Here is a 21,499-nt window from a genome sequence, read left to right as displayed (position 1 = left end):
GCAGAGACTGAAAGGAGAAGCCATTGTTTCTCATCAGAGAGGGATATTGCTCCCCAAGTCCCTGCTGCAGCCTCTCTCATGTTTCATTGGCCAAAACTGTGCCAGAAGGTCAAAGTGCAAACCATGCATCAGCCAGAGGGCTGGGAAAGGTGTGGTTTGCCGCAAATCTAAGCTTCAGACTAAGCAGGAACCGCCTCACGGATCACACGGCTCAGAGGGGACAGACTGAAACATCAAGAAGGAAGAGGAGGGTGCTGTTGGGAGGGCGGTCAGCAGTGAGTGCCGGGGAGGCTTTACCTGCGGCAGCGGGGGCATGGGGAAGGCAAGTCCAGGAAGCCAGAAACAGCCTCGTTCTCCACCATCGCAGGCAGCCTTTCTCTAGGAGCTGCAGGGCAGTTCGGGCCACACCGTGCTCCTAAATGTTGTGCTTCCTGTCCAGTGACCCCAGAGGGAAACAAGCTTCTCCTAGCTCTAGCCTCAGTACACCTCCAGGGCCCGGCCTGGCTCGTCTCATTGGGGAGACAGAGGAGCACGGTGGACAGGCCTGGGTGTCTCACCGCCCCATCTGCTGCTGGCGGCTCCCGGAAGCAAGCATGCAGGGGTGGGTGTTCTCCAGCGCAGAACAGGCAGCAGCCGGAGCAGAGCCTTTACCTCCCGTGGGCTTTGATGGAGGAACCTGGAGGACCCAGCTAAGTGGTGGAGAACACACATCATCAAGCCCATAGGGACAGGATGGGTGTTTGAAAGAGCAGACAGTGTCGGTAAAGGACTGGAGGCAGGCAAGCGCAGAGCGCCCTGGGAGCCCAACACCAGGGCAGGAGTGTGGCTGAGTTCCAGGGAGCAGCAGGGATGAGGCTGGGAAGAGGTGTGCAGAGGCCAGATTGGAGGAAGCCCAAGGATGCCATGCCAGGGAGCTTGGGCACTGCCCAGACAGCGAGGACGGGCCCTCGGGAGGCTCTGAGCAGAAAGTGGTGCCGCGGTCATATTTGGTGCCTGGAGAACACCAGTGCCTGGTGCTAGGCCTGGATCTCAGAGGCAGGAAACCAGAACAGTCAAGTTCCCAGAGGCTGCAGCTCAGATCCCAGCCCCGCCTTTTACTGTGTGGCCTTAGGGAGGAAACCTAAACTCTCTGAGCCCTGGTTTTCGTATCTAGAGTGGACGCAGTAGTCTGCTGCTCAGAAGCGAATGGTACTAGGACTGAGAGGGTCAGAAAAGAAAATCTATACATTGTGCACTGCACGTTCAAGCCAGGAAGGAGCAAGCAGGGTGAGGACATCGACACGTTAATAGGAGAGGCACAACTTACCCAGAAGCCCCGTGGCGCCCCTGTGTACATAGTGTACACAGAGCTGAGTCATATGGCCACCCCTAGCTGCAAGGGAAGCTGGGAATTCAGGGAGCGGGATTGTGCTTGTTGGCGTAGCCTCACATCACACTTGACCAATCACCTGGGAGGGCTGTCCCATTCAGAGCTGCTACTGGATTCATACAGCAGGCAGCAACTGCTTTGTCCTCACAAGGCCCTGTGGGTGAACACCAGCCCCAGGTGCCTCCTGCTGTGACCAGGCCCCGGGGAGGCACCTTTCTCCCTAGGCTGTATTTCTAGTGGCTTGCCAGGGGAGGACCTGGAAGCGAGGCATTTGCTGGTGTGTGGCCTCTTCTCCCTCCACAAACACAGAAGGGCCTGTGGGCAGGCCCGCCATGCTGCCATGCCGCCATGCAGAGAACCTTCTCAATGTCAATACTTGGTGTCTCTTTTCTCTTACAGATCGGGCTGTAGGGTCAGTCTCATTTGCCAAAAGGGTCCCATAGTTGTGCAGGCTTTGAAATTGTGTGTCGTTTGAGTTGTCACTGCAGAGGCCCTCAGCCTGGACCGCCCCAGCCCCCCACCCACCACTCCCCACCCTGACCAGCCATAATTCCAGGTGGAGCCATGGTTCTTGGCCTGTCGGCATCCTCTCGCCTCCCCACCCCCACCCCCGCAGCCAGTGTGTGTGTGTGTGTACGCATGTGTGTGTGCTCCGAGCTGGGCTGACCGCTCACACTCCTGCCTCCCCTGTAGTGGTGTTTCCCCAGGATCTGCTGGAGAAGGGCCTCGAAGCGGACAACTTCGCCATGCTGGGCCTAGGAGACATCGTCATTCCAGGTGACTGCTAGGGCTGGGCCCTGGGGTGTTGCGGGGAGGTGTTTCTGGAGCAAGAGGCAGGACCCAGAGCAGCCAGCCTTAGCTGTAGGGCAGGGGAAGAGACGCGGTTAGCCTGGGCCGTTCCTACACTGACTGGGCCAGGCCACCTTGACTGAAGGATCCCAGCTCCGCACATGTGTGAGCCGGGCCCAGACAGCCCGCAGGGAGCTGTCGTCACAGAACTTCTAGTCTGGGTGCCCGGGTGCCCACACTCAAGCCCGAAAGTGAATGTGTAATGCCAGCCCAGGGTACACCCTGGCAAGCACGTCGGGTGGCAGCCTAGACGGAGCTGGCACCTCTCACATACAGCCCCGTGTTGCCGAGTGTGCCACTGTGCCCTGGCTGCCCTGCCGTGTGCCAAGCTGGTCCCAGGAGAACACGCGCGTCCCGTGTCCATGTTCTTGGTAGAGGGACATAGTACACACACCTACTTAGCTTCCCAAGCTGGCCTTTGAGCCCCTGCATCTACATGTGCTTGCCAGTCAGTGCTGTGTACGTGGGCACAGTCCCCAGTCCCAAGGGTGGGCGTCCATCTCTCGTAGCCAGGACTTGGCCTCGCCTTGACAGCAGCAGCCAGATTCCCAGGCAGGAGCCTCAGGGCAGAGCGCTGCTGCCACGCTCCCCGCAGCTGCAGCGCCCGCGGCTTGGATGCCGGGCTGCAGACCTGGGCCCAGCAATGGGCCAAAAGGCACCTGTGTTCCCCTAGGCCCAGGGGCTCAGAGGCAGAGGCTGGATGTGTGTGGGAGAGGGAAGTTTGGAGCAAGCGAAAAGCCAGCTTACTGTCTAGTGCAGGGATTAATGGCAATTCTAATAATCCAGGATGACACTGGCACTTTGTGCGATTTTGATCTTGTGACACAAATGGAGATCAAGCTGGAAACTAAAGCTCAGAAGCAAAGTCGTGATAAAATCCCCAGTGAGCACTTGGGCCCAGACTCGGGCCAGGAATGGCTGCTGCTGAGACCAGCCCTCAGCACAGTGGTCACTTGGCGGCGCTCCGTGCACTGCATAACTGTTGCTGATGAGGACCGTGTGGGCCTCAGAGATGGCTCAACCTGCCCGAGCCCACGAGGGCCTGGAGGTAGGGGCTTGCGCCCCAGCGCTTCCGTCACTTCCGGTGCCGTGCGGCAGGGACCCCTGCTTCCCCCGGAGAAGGCGGCTGCATCCGACAGAAGAGATCAGGTCCCGGGCAGCACTTGGCTCGCTGCAAACAAGGCTGCTGCGCTACGGGCACCACACGCACCTGCTCGCGGTCTGGGCTTGGGGCATGCACAGGACCTCCCTGCACGGCTGAGCTCACCCTCACCTCTGTGTTCCCAAGGGTACTTGAAAACAGTCGCGCAAACTGGAATTCGAAGTTTATTTTGGCACCAGAAAAAGTTTGGAATCCATGAGCTTTTTGAAACCTCCTTGTATGTGCCCCCAGACCTTTGCAAAATCACAGGAAGCTTAAGTTGGTTGCACCCTCCAGGAGCCAGGGTGGAGCGCGGCCTTGAGGTGCAGGTGAACCAGGACTGAATGCTCCTGGCCAAGCCCTGACCTGTAGGGTAGTTGGAGAATTTGGCCGCCAGGGGGAGCTGAGTGTTCAGCTGTTTCTGGGAAAGCGCTAGAGTGCTCTCCCTACTCCCGGAATCTTCACTGAAAACCAGCTCATTACCCTCTTTAAAATTGATCATATGTTGCCAGTTGGTGCTTGAGCAGCACCAAGTATTTCAGATTTTTTTTTTTTAAGAGAAAGATCTTCCATCAGCTGATTTGCTCCCCAGATGCTCACAATGGCTGGGATTGGGCCAGGCTGAAGCCAGAAGCCTGGAACTCCATCTGGATCTCCCACATGGTGCAGGGGCACAAGCACTTGGGCCATTTTGTAGTGCTTTCCCAGGCCCATTAGCCGAGAGCTGAAATGGGAGTGGAGCAGCTGAGACTTGAACTTGCGCTCACATGGGATGCTGGCACTGCAGGTGGTGGCTTTCTTCGCTGCGCCACAACACTGGCCTGCATATTTCAGTTCTTGAGATCCTGCCCTCGACTAAATGTGACTTGGCCTCTGCCCAAAGACCAGCGAGGAAGGCAGAAGTGCAGCCGGACGTGCTGTGTGCAGCATACGGCAGCTGGCTGGATCCCAGGCGCGCTTGGACGGCTGGATCCCAGGCGCGCTTGGACGGCTGGGGTGAAGGGCTGGGCAGCTCACCATCACCTCCAGAGCGGCTGCAGAGCCCCCTGACGGTCTCCCTGCAGCCATGCGGCAACCACCGGCAGCTTTTCCAACACCTCTTGAGGAGGTTCTCCTGCTTCCAGCTCTTGCAGTGTGTCCCCTTCCCTGTGTGTCTCGTGCTGGCCGCAGGCTCACTGGCCCTCAGTGCCGACCACACCCCCTAGCCCCTTTGCCTTGGAACCTTTGCACCCCCTTCCCTGGCAGTGTCGCTTCAGAGGCCCTCTCCATTCCCCTGCCTCCCCCGAGCAGGCAGACTGCCCGTGCAGCAGGAACTCCTGGCCCAGCTCTCTAGAGCAGTGATTTTGCTTACCTGGCATCCCCTGTGGTGCCCGGTGCTAGCAGGCGCCCGGTGTGACACAGTATGGCGCTGTGAGGTTACTGTAGTCTGGCCAACACCAAATCCTGGGACCTTCTCCTGGGGGGAGAAACAGGGTTTCCGCCAGCACCTGCCCTGTGGGCCACATCTTCAGGGCTGGCGACTGCCCCTGACTGGCAGTTCCCTGGCACCCTCTAACCCTGGCTCTCTCCCTGCAGGCATCTTCATTGCCTTGCTGCTGCGTTTTGACATCAGGTAAGCAAGTGAGGGTCTTCCAGGCACTCCCCAGCGCTTTCATGAGCCCAGGGGCGGGCCACAGGGGACCAGATCCTCCACCCCACACCACCCAGAGCTCTTCTCACTGTGTCTGTTTGGAAATTCTAAGTATTTGAAAAACCTGTGATCAGAACGTTTCTTCAAAGCTGAGAACCCCAGGCCAGGAGACTTCAGCACAGAAGGTCTCGTGATGCTGCCTGCCCAGCCTTTCCAAGCCCCAGCCCCTCATCCTTAGGTCCACAGGAGACGATTCCTGCCGCAGGGTCATCAGGAGAGGCTGGGGGCGCCCGGGGGGATCCAGCCGCAGCCGATGGCTTCGCTGGTAGCATCCTGGGCTCGGTCAACACAGCGCAGCTGTTCCCTCTGGCTCCTTGCTTAGACTCCTGGGCTGCCTGTTAGAGGAAAGGGCGCGAGGGAGGGGAGGCCACCCTTGCCCAACACTCCAGGTCCTGAGTTAGCGCCTGAACGACTGGCCCTGCCACCAGCAGGTGGCACCAGCCAGGGCTTGGCTGATCATTGCTAAAGCTGCAGAAGTGGGGGCGGGGGTGAGACTCAGTGCTAGGTCGCTGAGCTTCCACCCAGACAACCTCTCCGACTCTGACTCGCAGACATCTGGGTTGTTTGTATACTGCCCATTTGGAACGCAGGGACACAGGGCTAACAGACAACGGGCCTTGGGAGGAGGGGGAGCTGGCCAGCCTGTAAGGAGAGGCACATCAGGGCCAGCCATGTGTGCTCTGGCTAAGCAGAGCTAACACAGAAGGGACGCACAGGATTCCCCTGGCCCTTGGCTGGAGGTGCCACTGCCGGCACCTGCGGAGGCCAAATCTCGTTCCTAGCATAGGCTCACAGGCCTTCCAGGCTGATGGCAGAACCTGCAGCCTTCCCAGGGGGAGTGCAGCAGCTCCCAGGGCGCTTGCAGCTGGAGCCCCCGAAGCAGCCAGGGCCAGCTTGTGTGGCATCACTGGGGGCACACAGCGGTCACGGCGCCGCCCATGTTGGACCCGCGCAGTCGACACAGTGCCACCAAGCTGCACCCGCTGCACTTGTGGGTGATGACTGCCTGTGGTTTCTCAAAGCGCGACCCCGTATCAGATTCCCTCCGTTTTTCAGATAGTGATTTCCTGGGCCTCACCCCAGACCTGCTAGATCGGGTCTGGACCCGGACCTAGAACCTGTATTTTTTGTTTTTTTCTAAGCTTTCCAGATTGTTATGCTGGCTGGCGTCTTAGCGCCAGTGTTCTAGGTTCTAGATACAGCATCCATGTTCACAAACCCCCAGGGAGATGGGCTTGTGGTTTTCCCGTTTTGCAGATGAGTAAACTGAGGCTGAGAAAAGGAAGGTGACTCATCAGGAGACGTAGCTGAGGGCAGTGACGGATGCGCGTCCAGCCCGGGGCTCCCGGCTCCCCCGGCCCCCCCGGCTCCGTCCTCTGAAGGTTTGTTGCTGCGGCAGTGCCCTCGGCTGACCCCTGCGCTTTCCCCGCAGCCTGAAGAAGAACACGCACACCTACTTCTACACCAGCTTTGCGGCCTACATCTTCGGCCTGGGCCTCACCATCTGCATCATGCACGTCTTCAAGCACGCCCAGGTGAGCGGGCCCACCCCCGTCAGCACAGTCGCAGCCCTCCCGGGGCTCCCGGGGCCCACTGCTGCCGGCGCAGGGCTGGCCGCTTCTCGTGGCCTTGCTCCTGTGGTTGCAGGGAGGCTGTCGCTGCTCCAGCGCACACCCAGTAGGCCTGCTTGCCGCCGTCGTCAGGAAGGCAGGAACTTGCCCAGGAGCCTCTTAGCAAATGTTCACCTGTGTTTCATGAGCCAGCTCGGTGCCACGTGGCCTCCCTGGCCTCACGAGACTGAGACTCCAGGAAAGAACTTGGCGCCTCTGTAGTGGCAAACAGAGAACAGGATTGGGATGGGTGTCGGGTGTGTCGCAGTGAAGCACTCACTCCCCAGGTGAGCGATAGGGTGTTGAGGTCCCTGGGTAGACCAGGGCTCTGCCTTCTGCCACCAGGGTGGGTACAGAGCTCAGGTGGGTCACGCTCAGGTGACCTGGTGCAGGGTGAGAACCTGGAGGGAAGAGGAGCAGACAGGACCTCCCATGGGCCGGACTCTGCCCCTGAGGGTCCCTGTGAACAGGGGCCACACAGGCAGGAAGTGCTAGAGCCAGGAGCCATGCCTGGGTCAGCGTGAACGCCAGGCCCAGGCTGAGAAGCCCCAGCCCCACTGGGAATTTGGAGGCCAGCTGCTGCGTGGGCCGCCGGGCGGGTTGCTGCCTTTGCTTGCTTTTCCTCACTGGTAGTGAACACAGAAAATGGAGATAAACAGCAGCCACCTTGGAGTGATTTGAGGATGGAATGAATTAACAAATGCTCAGAGCCATTCCTGGTCCAGTTAGCATTGGCTGTCGCCAACAGTGGTCTCCTCATACACGAGGTTTTACCTTCCATGGTCTCAGTGACCTGTGGCACATAGATGTGAGGTGGAAAGTTCTGGAAGGAAGCAGTTCACGAGTAGTCAGGTGGGTGCTGTCCCGAGCAGTAGGATGAGGAACGTGACCCACCTGTCCCACACACCTGCACGTGACGTGGCTGGCGGCTGGTGCAGGCGTCTACCAGAGTGTGGCCTCCACGGATAAGAGGCTCTCCCCCTTGCCCCCACTGCCCATGGCCTGTCCTCAGAGGGGCTGCCTCGGAATGAATCACAAGAGCTGTTTGTTGGCTCCCGCATGCTGTTTGTTGTTAATGCACGTAGGCTTCACCGTGAGCCCCGGAGGGGAGGGAGGTGCTACGGGTATGCACAGAAGGCCCCCGGCCCCTAGCCCAGAACCCTCAGGGAAGCCTGCTCAGTCTGCCCGGAACGGCCTCCAGGGCAGTGCTAGCTGGGAGGGGTGTCAAGCTGGCGAGGGCTTCCCAGACTGACTGGGTCTGGACTGGGGACTGGTTTAGTTTGGAGGTCTCTGCTCCAGCTCTCTACCAGTTCCAGGTCAAGATTCTAAGCCCAGCAGCCGGCTTTGTGGCACTGCCAGTTAAGCCACCACTAACTTACCGTATCTGAGCACTGGTTCAAGGCCTGACTGTTCCACTTCTGATCCAGCTTCCTGCGAATGCACCTGGGAAGGCAGCAGTTAATGGCCCAAGTGCTTGGGGCCCTGCCACACCACATGGACAACCTAGATAGAATTCCAGGCTCCTGATGTTGACCTGGCCCAGCCCTGGCTGTTGCAGCTGTTTGGAGAGTTGAACCAACAGATGGGAGATCTCTCTTTCTCCCTCACTGCCATGTCCCTGTCAATAAATATTTAAAAAATAAAATGAAATAAAATCAGAGCTGTTCCCCCAGCAGCCACCAGGTGGCAGGCTTGCCCTCTGCCTGGTTGGACTGGGGGCTCCCATTCAGTTACCTTCAGGGTGTGGTCCTCTCTCCTTTATGGGGTCACTGCAGCTCTGAAAGAAAAGGAGACTCCCAGATGTCAATCTGGGCCCTGACTGGAGCCCTGGACTCCTGACCCCTGATCCCAGGCCAGGGCCACTGCCCAGTGGTAACAGCCCAGCCCTTTTCCCAAGTCATCCAACTTGGCATCTTCCTAAAATTCCTAATTGGGAAGGGGATCTGGACATCAAGGGACCCTGTTTCATGGTGGTCCCCCGCCCTCTCCTAGATGCACCCCTGGTGCCGGCCTCGCCTTGGGGAGGGCAGCTCGTTCAGAAGCCCACCCCAAGCCAAGGAGCCAGTGGCTGCCTCCGGGAAGCCCTCAGGGGTGATGGGCTTCAGCGTCCTCGTTGTGCAGAGCAAGTGGGAAATAGTTCAGCCCTGGCCACAGTGGGAAGCCAGGAGTCCTGACCCCCAGCTCCTGGCTCTGAGCTATGTGTCCCACCTTCTCCACACTGACCTCTTTGGACAAGTTCCCCGGTGCTTTGAGGGGAAAAAGGATAATCCAAGATTGCATTCCTCTGACGACAATGGCTGCAGCTGTCAGGAGAGGTGCCCCCGCTTCCCCAGACCCCACTTTTCTCTCTCAGGCTTTGCTGAAGATAGTGCTTTGGGCTTAGAGGCAGAGGAACCTGGGTGCAAATCCTACCCACTGTGATTTTTTTTTTTTTTTGACAAGTCCTTCTCCGCTCTCTGCACCTCAAATTTTTTTTAACATTTATTATTTGAAAGGCAGAGTGACAGATCTTCCATCTGTTGGTTCACTCCCCAAATGGCCACAACAGCCAGGGTTGGGCCAGACAAAGCCAGGAGCCAAGAACTCCATCTGGGTCTCCCACATGGGTGGCAACAATTCAAGCACTTGGGCCATGTGCCGCCTTCCTAGGTGTGTTAGCAGGAACGAGATCGGAACAGCAGCCGGAACTCATGCTGATGCTCCAACGTGAGATGTCCTTGTCTCTGGCAGCTTAAGCTGCTGCACCACAGCACCTGCCCCTCTTTCTAACTTCTTGGTTTGGAAACTTGCGTTTTTTTTTATTTCAAGACTTTCCTGTTCTCTAATAAATTCACTAGAGGTTGTAAAAACTGATATAGTTCACAGCCCACCCATGGAAAGTGCCAAGGAGTTGTCTGAAGGTTGGGCTCGGGGACACAGGGGGAGGCTTCCTTTGTTCTCTGGCCAAGGGCTGGCTCTGTGTGAAGAATGGTGTCTCTTACCCTCACCCCACTCATCTCCGAGACACGCTCTTAACTTTGTGAGCGCCCAAGAGGGAGCCATTCACTTGGTATCCACCAGGCCTTCTTCCGAGTGCCAGGCAGGGCGTAGAGCACTAGGCGAGATGACTGGCGGGCGGGCAGGGGCTCCAGTCTGCACCGGCTCAGGCACACTGCACTGCACCCCACGGAGGTGTGCTGTGGGGGGTACCCCATGGGGGTCGGAGAGCAAGTGGCCAGGGGCCCTGGCTCCGGCGAGTACCGGCTTCTTCCCAAGCAGCAGCCCCGGCGGCAGAAGCTGCACGTGCAAAGGTCCCATGGCTAGAGTGGGGGGTCAGGCGAGGCGGGCAAGGGAAGCAGGGACCCCACCTCCCGGAGCCTTCAGGCCACAGGAGCACTGGGGACTGGGGAGGCTGAGCACCCAGTGAAGTCCAACTTGCAGATGCACAAGGGTGGAAGGGCTTCCGAGTCCCGCGGCCTGGGCTCCGGTCTTCCGTTCAACACCCGGACCTCCTCCTCTGCAAAAGCAGCAGTGGCGGGGCTGCGGGGTGGCCACACTCGGAGCCTGCCTGCATGGGATGCGGCTGTGCACGAGAGCTTGTCCTGTCTCCTCGTCTCCCGACGCAGCTGCGCCGGAAGTCTCCACACAGGCCCTGGGGCCAGATGCCCTAGCGTGATCCCAGTGGAGCCCATGTCCAGTGGGGTCACCTGGGTCATTGTCATCATAGCAGCATGTCCCAGGCCTAGGGAAGCAGGGTCTGTGCGAGTAGTGCTCACCTGGGCAGTTGTGTTTGGCCCTGATGCCCACGTGATTGGGACACTGCAGCCGGACTCCCAGGAGCCTGCTGGACTCACTGTGTGTTTCTTGAGTTCCTTCCTGGGGCCCTGGGTTTGGGCTCAGCCGCTGACTTGCTCTGTGAACCTGGACCAGTCATTGGTCCCTGGTCACATCCGGAAGAGTTGGGGTGCTGGGTGTGGCCCTGAGTGGGTACCCTGCCCAACACTGCCTCACTGCCTGTGTCCCCTCACAGCCTGCGCTCCTGTACCTGGTCCCTGCCTGCATCGGCTTTCCTGTCCTGGTGGCGCTGGCCAAGGGAGAAGTGACAGAGATGTTCAGGTAAGGCGGGGCAGGGGCAGGGGCAGGTGCGGGCACGCTCATGGGCACAGGTGCACCTGCAGGCCGCCCGTGGAGCCTGCTGGGGGCGTCTGTACACATCTCTAGGGGAACGTTCTTCCCGACTGCCCCACCCCTCGCCCTCACCACCAGCACGTGGGAGCTGGGCTGTGGGCACCGGTGGGAACCTTTCCTGGGGCTCTCCAGGCAGCCTTCACAGCAAACGCCGCTGGCAACGACTTCTCTCCAGGCTTCTCCACTCTCAGGGCCCTGCACTCCCACCCTGGCTCCACCTGGGGCTGGCCTCAGGCATGTCTTTCCCCTCCCTTGGCCTCAGTTTTCACCTGTGAGTAATTGAACGAACAGGGCTGTGTGGTGGGAAGTGCCCCAAGTTCAAGGTTACGTGTCAGTTCCTGGGGAGCCGCCTCTGTGGCTATAACCCCAGCTCATTGCTTTCTCTCCACCTCAATTTGTAATTTGTGTCTCCTCACACACATACCCCTTCCCCATGGCCACATCCACACCTGCCACACCTTGTGCATAGCCCCACCCACACCCCAAGGCCTGCGTGACTCTGGCAGGTGTCTGCTCCCCAGTGCCTCCAGCCCCGCCTGCCGGGGACCTAGAAATAGCTGCCAGCTGTGATTAAAGCTGCCCACTCGGGGGCCTTCCACCCAGCTCCACCTGCCTGGCCTCCGAGTTGTCCCTCGAGTGCCTGCCAGGGCCTCCTGTGCACCTGGCTGCCCTGCGGGCAGCCAGTGACTCACCCTTCCCCCCCTACCTGCCTCTGCCCTCCCTGTCCTGCCTGGAATCCCAGCTCCCAGTTTCCAGCTGCCTGCCCGTATCTTGTGGCCTGGCAGAGGCCTGCGGTGGCTGAGATGAGGGAGGGAGGGGCGGGGGGTGAACTTGGGGACAGATTTGGAGATTTTGGAGCAGAAATGGCCCTGATCCCTGAGTTCAGCACTTTCCCCTCCCCCTCCCCGGCTGTCACCCAGCCTCAGGCCCACCTGCCCCCGCCTCCCTCGTCCTGTCTGGTCCTGTTTCGTCGTCATCGCTGAGCTCAGAGCGCCCCGGCCAGGGCAGAGGGTGCTCCCTCTTCATTCGCCTGGCACCGGGTTTCCCTAGGTGTTCTGCCCTCGGCATGATGCCCACCTGTTGCCCTCTCCCCCCTGCCCAGAAGTTACTTAGTTGGAAAAGCAGGTGGTCTCCGGCTCTGTCCCTGTCTCTCCCCTGCTCCCACCTTTTGGTTTCCTTTCTCCTTCACTGGCACTCCCCTTTCATTCACTGCTTTGAATAGGGAACACTTTGGCACGATTGCAGATTGCAAGCCCCTCGTGCCCCAGCCCCAACATGTGGCGCCCCAGGGTCTCTGAGACGGGCACAGCAGTGGATGCATCTAGAGCACCCTTGCCTCGCATAGCCGCGTGGTGCACCTGCAAAGTCTCCGGGGGCAGAGAGAGAGAGAGGAGACCGTGCTGCCCTCACCCCTTCAGAAGGGAGTCTCTGTCCCCCGTCAGTCTTTCCCTCTCCATCTCTTTTTCCTGTCTCTGTCTCTGTCTCTCACACAGCTACGAGTCCTCAGCGGAAATCCTGCCTCATACCCCGAGGCTCACCCACTTCCCCACGGTCTCGGGCTCCCCAGCCAGCCTGGCCGACTCCATGCAGCAGAAGCTAGCTGGCCCTCGCCGCCGGCGCCCGCAGAATCCCAGCGCCATGTAATGCCCAGCGGGTGCCCACCTGCCCGCTTCCCCCCACTACCCCGGGGCCCAAGGTAGGGCAGATACCCCAGCTTCAGTATACAAGGCGAGCCACGGGGCTAGGAAGCAGGGGTGCCCAGAACCCAGTAACCCACCGGGGTGGGGGCCCCGAGTGGGTGAGACTGGTTGCTGCTCACTGTGTAGGTGGAACCCAGGAGAAGCCACTTTCTCCTTCAGAGCCTTTCTTCATCTCTAGCTGTCTCGTCCCTGCCTCACTGGGTTGATCTGGCGAGCAGATACATGTTTGGCCTTGGCATGAACTCAGTTGCTCAATGAGGGAAGCCCACAGTGAGAGCTGAGCCAGGGTGTCTGCAGGGCGGCACCTTGCCCCTCGCCAGTCGAGCTACCCCTGCTCTGCACCCCTGGGAGCGAGCTGCTGGCTCCTGCCCGGTGCCCTGGGAGGCAGCCGGGCCCCCGGTCTCTTCCTGGCTACCCCTTTGTTCATTCGCCTGCAGAAGATTCAGGAAGCCAGTTGGTCCACACAAGCCCAGGCACAACCTCGGCCCCACCTGCCCCTGCTACCTCTTGGCCCCACCGGGCACAGAGCATGCCAAGCAGCCAAAGGACTGGAGGATGCTGGGCAGGGGCTGCAGGCCTGATGCCCACAAATGCCTGGGGGGCTTCCTTGGATCGGAGGGAGAGGGGGCACCGAAGGCCCCGCTCTCTGCCCGCTCTGACCTATCTCCATTGTTTGGTTTTTTGCTCAGTTATGAGGAGTCGAGTCCCAAGGATCCAACAGCAGTGACAGAATCCAAAGAGGCAACAGAGGCATCTGCATCAAAGGGGCTGGAGAAGAAGGAGAAGTGACGCCCCTGGGGCTGACCCTTTGGGGCCAGACCTGACGGCGGGGAAGGACCCACACAGGCGTGCAGGGGCAGAGGACGCAGGAGGCTGAGGGCAGCTCCAGGACCCGGGAGAGGGCAGCAGGTCCTCCAGCCAAGCCCCTGTGGCCTCAGCTTCCCTCTCCTCCTCCTCTGGCCTCCCTCTGCTCCTCCCTCTCCCCTGCAGGCAAAGGAATCCCCCAGCTTCCTCCCTTCCCAGAAGCCAAGTGGGAAAAAGGGTGTGATTTTTAGATTTTTGTATTGTGGACTGACTTTGCCTCACATTAAAAACTCATCCCCTGGCTGGGGCGGGCCGCTGTGCTCCTGGAAGGGTTCCCTGCAGTGCTGCTGGTGTCTTGCACTGGCATTACCGCGTCTCCCTGCCCACCCAAAAGCTTCCTGAGAGCCTCCCCACCCCCAGTGCGCTGCCAGCGGGCTGGCCAGCAGAGGGGGCCCATGAGCCCCCCTCCCAGCCATCATTTTGCCCCCAGCAGTGAAGGCGGCAGTGAGGGTGTCAAGCCAGTGCTGTGCTTGCCCCTGCACCCGGCCCGGGCAAGCTGTGGGGGGGTGCCAAAGCTGATGCCGGCGCGCTTCCCTGGTGCCCACGGTCCCCATGGCCGCTGGCTTCAGCTTCAGAGGGCCTGGACTCCAGGTTGCCTTGGAGACAAAGGTCCCATCTCTTCCATTGTGCCCATTCCCAGGACTCTTCCCAGAGTGACTGCTGCAGGGCCGGGAACCCTGGACAGGCCGCCTGTGCCCGAGAGCCACAGACCCCTGAGCCAGGGTTCCCTCAGCCCTGCCTGTGGGAGAGGCCCCAGTGGATCGGGAGCAGTGGGCACAGCCCTCACCCACCAGCCTGGCGTGGGAACATTGAGACAGGATGGGGTGGCCGTTGGCCTGAGTTCTAGCCGGGACTCTCCCTCGTTCGACTTCACATTCAAAGGACAAGCGTGACCAGAGACTCAGAGTGCCTGTGAAAACGCTGGGACGGACGTGTGCCAGGCTTCTCGATAGCAGCTTCGGTTCTCACAGCCTTGGGTTCTGGGAGCTGCTGTTAGCCCCCTGTACAGCGGAGAGCACAGAGGCAGCTTGCAGTGGACATCAAGTGGACCTCAAGCAGTCAGGATTGGATGCCAAGCTCCTGAGGACCGTCCAGGTCCTCTCCAGAGCCCTTGGGACGGTCACGTGGCTGGTGGGCTGGGCCCCTCGGAGCCAGCACCCAGCTTCCCTGGGCCCAGGATCCTATGGAAAGGAGGAGGAATCGAAGGCTTCTCCCAGCCAGGAGGGTCCCTTTCAGGGGCTTCTCGGATCTCCGCCAACTCCAGCCGCCTCCGGGGGGGAGGCCGTGTGGTCCTGGAACAAAGCCCCTGTGAGGGCGGCAGATGGGGCAAGCGGCCCAGGCACACAGCGCGGTTGGCTCTGCGGCCCGGGGCCCACAAAGGCCTCATTGAGTCACCGCCGGCCCCCGGCGGAGGCTGAGGTGGCAGTGGCGCCGGGCGCCTGCCACCTAATGACCGTCCTGGCCGGGCCAGATGTTCCACAGACCTCGGCAGCGCCGAGCAGGGCCCGCCCGGCCAGCCGGCACCGCAGAGGCCACTCCAATTCCAATTAACCAGCTTCAGCTGAGCAAACAGCGGGCAGCGGTGGCCCAGCCCGGGCGGTAGGCCCGGCCGGCAGAGCCTTGGAGTCTAGACTCCAGATGTGAACTGCCACCGCCAGAGTCCCATGGAAAAATGGCACCAGGCCGGCCACGGACGGGGCCTGCACACTGGAGTCAGGGCTGGGTGCTGGGCCCGGGGCCGGCCTCACTCTCGGGTGGGTGTGGAGTCGGAAAACAGTGCCCCACCCCCAGTTCTGATTTGTTGGTGTCTCTCTGCCTCAGTCTCCCCTGACTACAGTAGGTGGGGGGGGGACTCCAAGGGAAAACCAGCCCCACCGAGAGCCCTAATGCATACCCCTTGTGTTTAACGTGTCAATTTCACACGGGACTGGGGCTATGCAATCATTTAACCGGCGGGGAAACTGAGGCAGAGGCCTTCAGCAAGTGTATAGGGTGCGGAGGTGGCCACTGTGATGTCGACCTGGGTGAGGATAGGGGGTGGGCGGTCTCCGTGTAAAAGCCCGGCTGGCTCCCACCTCCCCACCCGACTGCCTGTCGCTAGCGCCTCCCTCCCAGGGCGCTGCTCTAACTTTGGGGGGAGCACGTTTGTCCGGCCTCAGTACCTGGGGCACCGCAGGGAGCACAGGTCAAGACGTGGCTGAGTGAACGATAACACCCGAGAGGTGCCTTCTCCTGTCGTCGCTACCGTCCTGCCGGGGTTCCTGAGGGGCGAGGCAAGAGCCTTGCGGCCCAGGAGGTCAGAGTTCAGCTGTGGGGGCACGCACGGGGAAGCAGCCCCAGGGCCGAGGATCCCACGGGGCGGCCGCACCCCCCTGCTCAGATTCCCCCAGTGGGCCCAGGCCGGGTCGCGGGGGGCGGAGGCTGCATCCTGCCCGGGTGCGTCAGGAAAGGCCAAGCGGGCGGGAAGGGAAGCGCCACCCCCACCCCCGCCGCGGCCACACCTGGGCTCTCCAGGCGGGCAGCGGGGAACCCGGCCGGCGCCTGGCTCCAGCGAGTCTGGGCCGCCTCCCCGCGCCGCCCCGTGGGGGCCGCCAGATGGGCCGGCCGCCCGCCCAGCGACGCAGGCAGGAAACGGCCGGCCGCGGCTGCCAGGAATGTGCGCGCGGGGGCGGGTCCGCGGCCACGCCCCCGGGGAGGAGCCGCCGCCGGCGGGCGTGGGCGCGCTCGCGTCCCGGCGCTGCGGCTGCGTCGCGGGCAGGGGTCTCCCAGCGGGGGCGGCCGCCTGGCTTCCCGGCCCCTCGGCTTCCCGGCCCCTCCGGTTCCCTGCCTGTGACGCGGGGCTGCGTGAACTCTTCGTTTCCTTCCCTTCGGTCCTTGGCTTTCGCGTCCCCCTGCGCGGGCGGCCCCGGGTCGTAAACCCGCGGAGGCCGAGCCTTGGTTTTCCGCCTGAGGATCTTGCCGGGGCGGACGCACTCACAGGACCGGAGTCTATGCCCACGAACCTTCCTCCAGCTCCATGCTGCTCACCTGGCACACGGTCGTGTGGGAAGTGGGACAGTGCACATGGAGGGCGCACGTGGTGTGCGTCCCGGTGGGTGACATTTCTGGAAGGGCCTCCGAGATGTGAGAAGACAGATCCGGGTACATCTGAAGGCTGGGCACTGGGTTGCTTGGGAAGAAATTTTTTGCTGAATATGCAAACTTTGCCATATTTTGTATTTTTAAAAGTTTGGGTCAAGTGAACATACTTTTCAAAAACCAGTACAGTGGGGGGTGTTGGTTCGAATCCTGGCTGCTCCGATTCTGATCCAGCTGCCTGCTGATACGGCTGGAAGGCAGCAGAAAATGGCACAAGTAGAGCCCCTCCCACCCACGCGGAAGCCCAGGACGGGGCTCCCGGCTCCTGGCTTCACCCTGGCCCAGCCCTGGCCTTTGGGACCCTGTGGGGAGTGAACCAGTGGAAGAAAGATTCATTCTCTCTCTGTGTCTGTAACTCTGACTTTCAAATAAATAAAAATAAATCAATAATCACAAAAAGAAATCTAGCTTTAGGGGGAAAAAAAAGAAATGAACTCTTAGCTACATCTGGCGCCTGCAGCATTTAAAATCCAAGGAGGGTCTGAAACCTGACCAAGGTCCCAGAGGGCCAGAGCGGCAAAGGTGAGACATGAGGAAGCAGCTCACTGCCCTCACCTGCTCTTCCTCAGGGGGAGGGGGAGAGGGAGGGGCAGAGCCCATGGGGCCAGGGAGCCAAAGAAGGGCTCAGAGCAAGGGTGTTTGCAGTGGAGAAGGCCTGGGAGCCGGCGATGACCAAGGGAGTGGGGAGCTGACAGACAGGACTCAGGGCGGTCACCCCTGTGCCCCTCCGAAGCACGGCGGGGCCACCGACACCGGGCTCCTGACTCCACTCCGATTCCCTCTCCTCGGGGACTGTGAACTCACTCCACTCCCGTCCTTAAAAATGTCCCTGGCTCTGCTCAGGTCCCAGAGAGGCCTAGAGCTGAAGGGAATCAGGAGAGCCCCATGCTGGGGATAGAGACCTGAGATGAAACCAGCGTCACCAAGGGTAAAGCCGCCGCCTGCAGCGCCAGCATCCCACAGGGGCGCCAGTTCCCATCTTGGCTGCTCCACTCCCGACCAAGTTCCCTGCTAATGCACCTGGGAACGCAGGACAATGGCCCAGGTGCTTGGGCCCCTGATATCCATACAGGAGACCCAGAGTTCCAGGCCATTGCACCCATTTGGGGACTGAACCAGTAGATGAAAGATGTCTCTGTGTGTGAGGGAGCGACACAGACAGACAGACTCTGCCTTTCAGATAAATTTAAAAAAAAAAAAACCAGGGCAAGCGTTTGGCACAGCAAGTAGCAGTTAGGACACTCACATCCCACACGGGAGCGCCTGGGTTCCAGGGCAGGCTTGGCAGCTGCTGATCCAACTTTCTGCCGATGCACACCCTGGGAGGCAGCAGGTGATGGCTCAAGGACTTGGGTCCCTGCTGCCCACATGGGAAAGCTAGATGGAGTTGAGTTCCAGGCTCCTGGCTTCAGCCTGCCTGGCCCAAACTTGGCTGTTGAGTTTCCCATGTGGGTGGCAGGGGCCCAAAGACTTGAGCCATCACCGGTGCCTTCCCAGGCACGTGAGCAGGGAGCTCAATTGGAAGTGGAGCAGCCGGGACTCAAACAAGCACTCGGATAGGGGCTGCTGGCATCATCAGCAGTGGCTGAACCCAACCCACAGCGCCACAGCACTGGCCCAGCTTAGTAAGGATTTTTAACCCAAATCGATGGACAATGCATATTGGTTTGATACCCGTTTCTGACCTCCTCCTATCTAATACTCAGCCTCTGTCACTTTGACGCGGGACAAGGGAAACAGACTGGTTACCTGCATGTAAGGCAGACCCCTGCCCAGGAGATGAGGCCAGGGGGGGTCTGTATTAGGACCTCCCGCCATCCCCAAAGCTGCCCAGTGGGCTGGCCCTGTGGCCCTGGGATCAGCCCTTGGGGGAGGGGAAGGACCTGCTGAGGCTCAGCACCTTGGTCCTGCATTCAAGGCCTCCAGGAGCGGGCCATCTCCGGCACCAGGAGCTGGGTGCCTGCCCCTCTCTGGCTGTCCCAGGGCCAGCTGGAGGGGGAGGGAGGTAGAGGCCCAGGAAGCATAGGTGTCAAGGTGGGGGAGGGGCTGGGCAGTAGAAAAACCCAGGGCTGAGACTGGACAGCCGCTGCCGAGGTGTGGAATCAGGGCCGGGGCTGAGGCCCTTTCTTCGTGACAGGTTCCCACGCAGCTGTGAGCACGTGTGTCCGCGTCTGTGTGGCAGAGTGTGTGTTCTTGGGAGAATCCGTGCACATCTGGCCTGTTCAGGCCTGTAAGGGTGCAGGAGTTGAAACCTTATGCACAGGACACATGTGTTTCTACTTGGTTGGGTTTGTGAATTGTCAAAAGACAAAATTACATCACATTTTAAAAATGATTTATTGGTTTATTTGAAAGGCCAAGTGACAGAGAGAGAAAGATCTTCCACCATGGGTTCGCTCCCCAAGTGGCTGCAACAGCCAGGGCTGGGCCAGGCTGAAGCCAGGAGCCAGGGACCCCATCCGGCTCTTCCCAGGCGCATTAGCACGGAGCAAGACAGGAAGCGGAGCAGCCAGGACTGAACCAGCATGCGGATATGCCACAACGCCGGCTGCAAACGACAGATTTAAAGGTCTCGGCTGGCTCTGTCTGCGAGCCCAGCGCCAGGCAGTACAGGCAGCGCTGCGAGGAGCTCGGCAGAGAGACAAATCGCCGCACTGACTGACTTCCCACAGGCACTTGCTCCTGCTGCCTGCGCCAGCCTCTGGCGGGCTGGCTACTTTCCCCTCTCTCGGGACTCCTTGGGAAGGCAGGTAAACAGCTCTGTGGAGGTGCCGTGGAGAACTCCTTCTGGGTTTGGTCCGTTGGCCACAGCAGCAGCTCAGGCCCAGCCTAGGGCTTGCTAGGACTTTCATTGAACAGAATGCAAACTTACACACTGGTGTCTATCCTGGTGTGTTTAGAAGCGCGTGTGAGAACATGTGAAGCAGTAACTACATCGGGATGTGTGTGTGCACGCACACATGCATGAGAGAGAGATCCTGGAGCTGGTGTTGCGGTGCAGTGGGTTAAACCACCGTGTGCAGCTGCGGCAGCCCACATGGGCACCAGTTCATGTCCCAGCTGCTCTGCTTCCAATCCAGCTCCCTGCTAAAGCACCTGGGAAACAGCTGAAGATGGCCCAAGTGCTTGGGCCCCTGCACTCACATAGGAGACCGGGATGGAGTTCCAGACTCCTGACTTCGAGCTGGCCCAGCCCCAGGCTGTTGTAGCCATTTGGGGAAGGAACCAGAGTATGGAATACCTCCCTCTGGGTCTCCTACCTCCCCCACTGCCCACACACTCTGCCTACCCACTTTGCCTTTCAAATAAATACATCTTTTAAAAAAAAGATTTATTTGAAAGAGTTACACAGAGAGGTAGAGACAGAGAGGTCTTCCATCTGCTGGTTCACTCCCCAGATGACTGCAAAAGCCCGAGCTGCGCTGATCCAAAGCCAGGAGCTTCTTCTGGGTCTCCCACACGCGTGCGGGGGCCCAAGGACTTGAGCCACCTTCTACTGCTTTCCCAAGCCATAGCAGAGAGCTGGATTGGAGAAGGAGCAGCCAAGACTAGAACCAGAGCCCATATGAGATGCTGGCACTTCAGGCCAGGGCTTTAACCCACTGCACCACAGTGCTGGCCTCAATAAATATGTCTTTTTAAAAACAGACTAGAGGCCGGCGCCGCGGCTCACTAGGCTAATCCTCCACCTAGCGGCGCCTGCACACCGGGTTCTAGTCCCGGTCGGGGCGCCGGATTCTGTCCCAGTTGCCCCTCTTCCAGTCCAGCTCTCTGCTGTGGCCCGGGAAGGCAGTGGAGGATGGCCCAAGTGCTTGGGCCCTGCACCCCATGGGAGACCAGGAGAAGCACCTGGCTCCTGCCATCGGATCAGCGCGGTGCGCCGGCCGCAGCGTGCCGGCCGTGGTGGCCATTGGAGGGTGAACCAATGGCAAAAGGAAGACCTTTCTCTCTGTCTCTCTCTCTCACTATCCACTCTGCCTGTCAAAAAAAATAAATAAATAAAAATAAAAATTAAAACAGACTAGAGATCCTGTGTGACTAGGCATGTTTGGGCTAATAAAAGGGTTTTTGCAAAGATTCTGCGTATGCAAGTTAGTGAATGGGTGCCACTGCACCTTTCTGCCCGTGTGTGTGTGTGTGTGTGTGTGTGTGTGTGTATCTTGTATTTCTGATCCGTGCTGCCCTCTGCCCAGGTCACTCCCCACCCAGCCTGTGCCCGTCCCCACCAGCCTCCCTGTGTCCACATGCAGAAACTCCAGAAAAAGCTCGCAGACTGTGCAGTAAGACTAAGATCGGCTTTGAAAATTTACGATCTAATTATTATTTTTTATTTTTTTATTTTTTGACAGGCAGAATGGACAGTGAGAGAGTCTAATTATTTATTTATTTGAAAAGGAGATGAGAGAGAGAGAGAGAGAGAGAGAGAGAGATCTTCCATCTGCTGGTTCACTCCCCAGATGCCCTCCATTGGGCTGGGGCAGGCCAAAGCCAGGAGCCAGGAACTCCATCCTGGTCTCTCAAGTGGGTAGTAGGAACCCATGTACTTGAGCCATCACCTGCTGCCCCCCACCCCCACCCCGGCACATTAGCAGGAAGCTGGATCAGAGGCAGAGGTGCCTGGGCTTGAACCAGGCACTCCAATACGGGATACTGGTGTCCTCTGCCCCCAAGGTTTGCGATTCTGACTGCCCAGTTTCCTCATCTGTGAAATGGGGGCACAGGAACTGGGAGAGAGCATTCTCTCTCCCCTACCTGCCTCCTTCCCAAACGCCAGCCAGGCCTTTCTCCTCTGGCCAAGTTAACGCACTTTTCGTTTTTTTAGGACTCAACGCTGCTCCCAGTTTGCTCAGCACTACCCGCTGATGGCCCTGGATTTGCCAAGGACACAGCCCACGGGCACGGGGGAGCCAGCCAGGGCCGCAGGCGGGCCGCAGCCACTGTGTTCACGCCCCAGTGCGCCGCGCTGTCAGT

General features: G+C 59.8%; 1 protein-coding gene across 3 annotated transcripts in view; it reads left to right on the top strand.

Annotated features, from left to right (window-relative positions):
* HM13 (histocompatibility minor 13) overlaps positions 1-13,633 on the top strand; it is a 42,198-nt gene extending 28,565 nt beyond the window's left edge. The window contains exons 8-13 of one of the 3 annotated variants that reach the window (XR_516645.4): positions 2,063-2,146; positions 4,935-4,971; positions 6,482-6,584; positions 10,669-10,754; positions 12,320-12,522; positions 13,216-13,633. Coding sequence is in view for 2 of the 3 variants with exons in the window: in XM_002710862.5 (XP_002710908.1) it covers positions 2,063-2,146; positions 4,935-4,971; positions 6,482-6,584; positions 10,669-10,754; positions 12,320-12,466; positions 13,216-13,315 (557 nt within the window). In the remaining variant the exon portion in view is untranslated. The remainder of the gene's footprint in view (positions 1-2,062; positions 2,147-4,934; positions 4,972-6,481; positions 6,585-10,668; positions 10,755-12,319; positions 12,523-13,215) is intronic. The other 2 variants (XM_002710862.5, XM_002710863.5) reach the window with 2 other exon arrangements.
* Positions 13,634-21,499: the final 7,866 nt, after the last annotated feature.

Source organism: Oryctolagus cuniculus, chromosome 11 (assembly GCF_964237555.1).
Source record: "Oryctolagus cuniculus chromosome 11, mOryCun1.1, whole genome shotgun sequence".
NCBI classification, from domain to species: Eukaryota; Metazoa; Chordata; class Mammalia; order Lagomorpha; family Leporidae; genus Oryctolagus; species Oryctolagus cuniculus.
The sequence above is the reverse complement of the archived record's forward strand: the minus strand, read 5'-3'. Positions and strand labels throughout refer to the sequence as shown.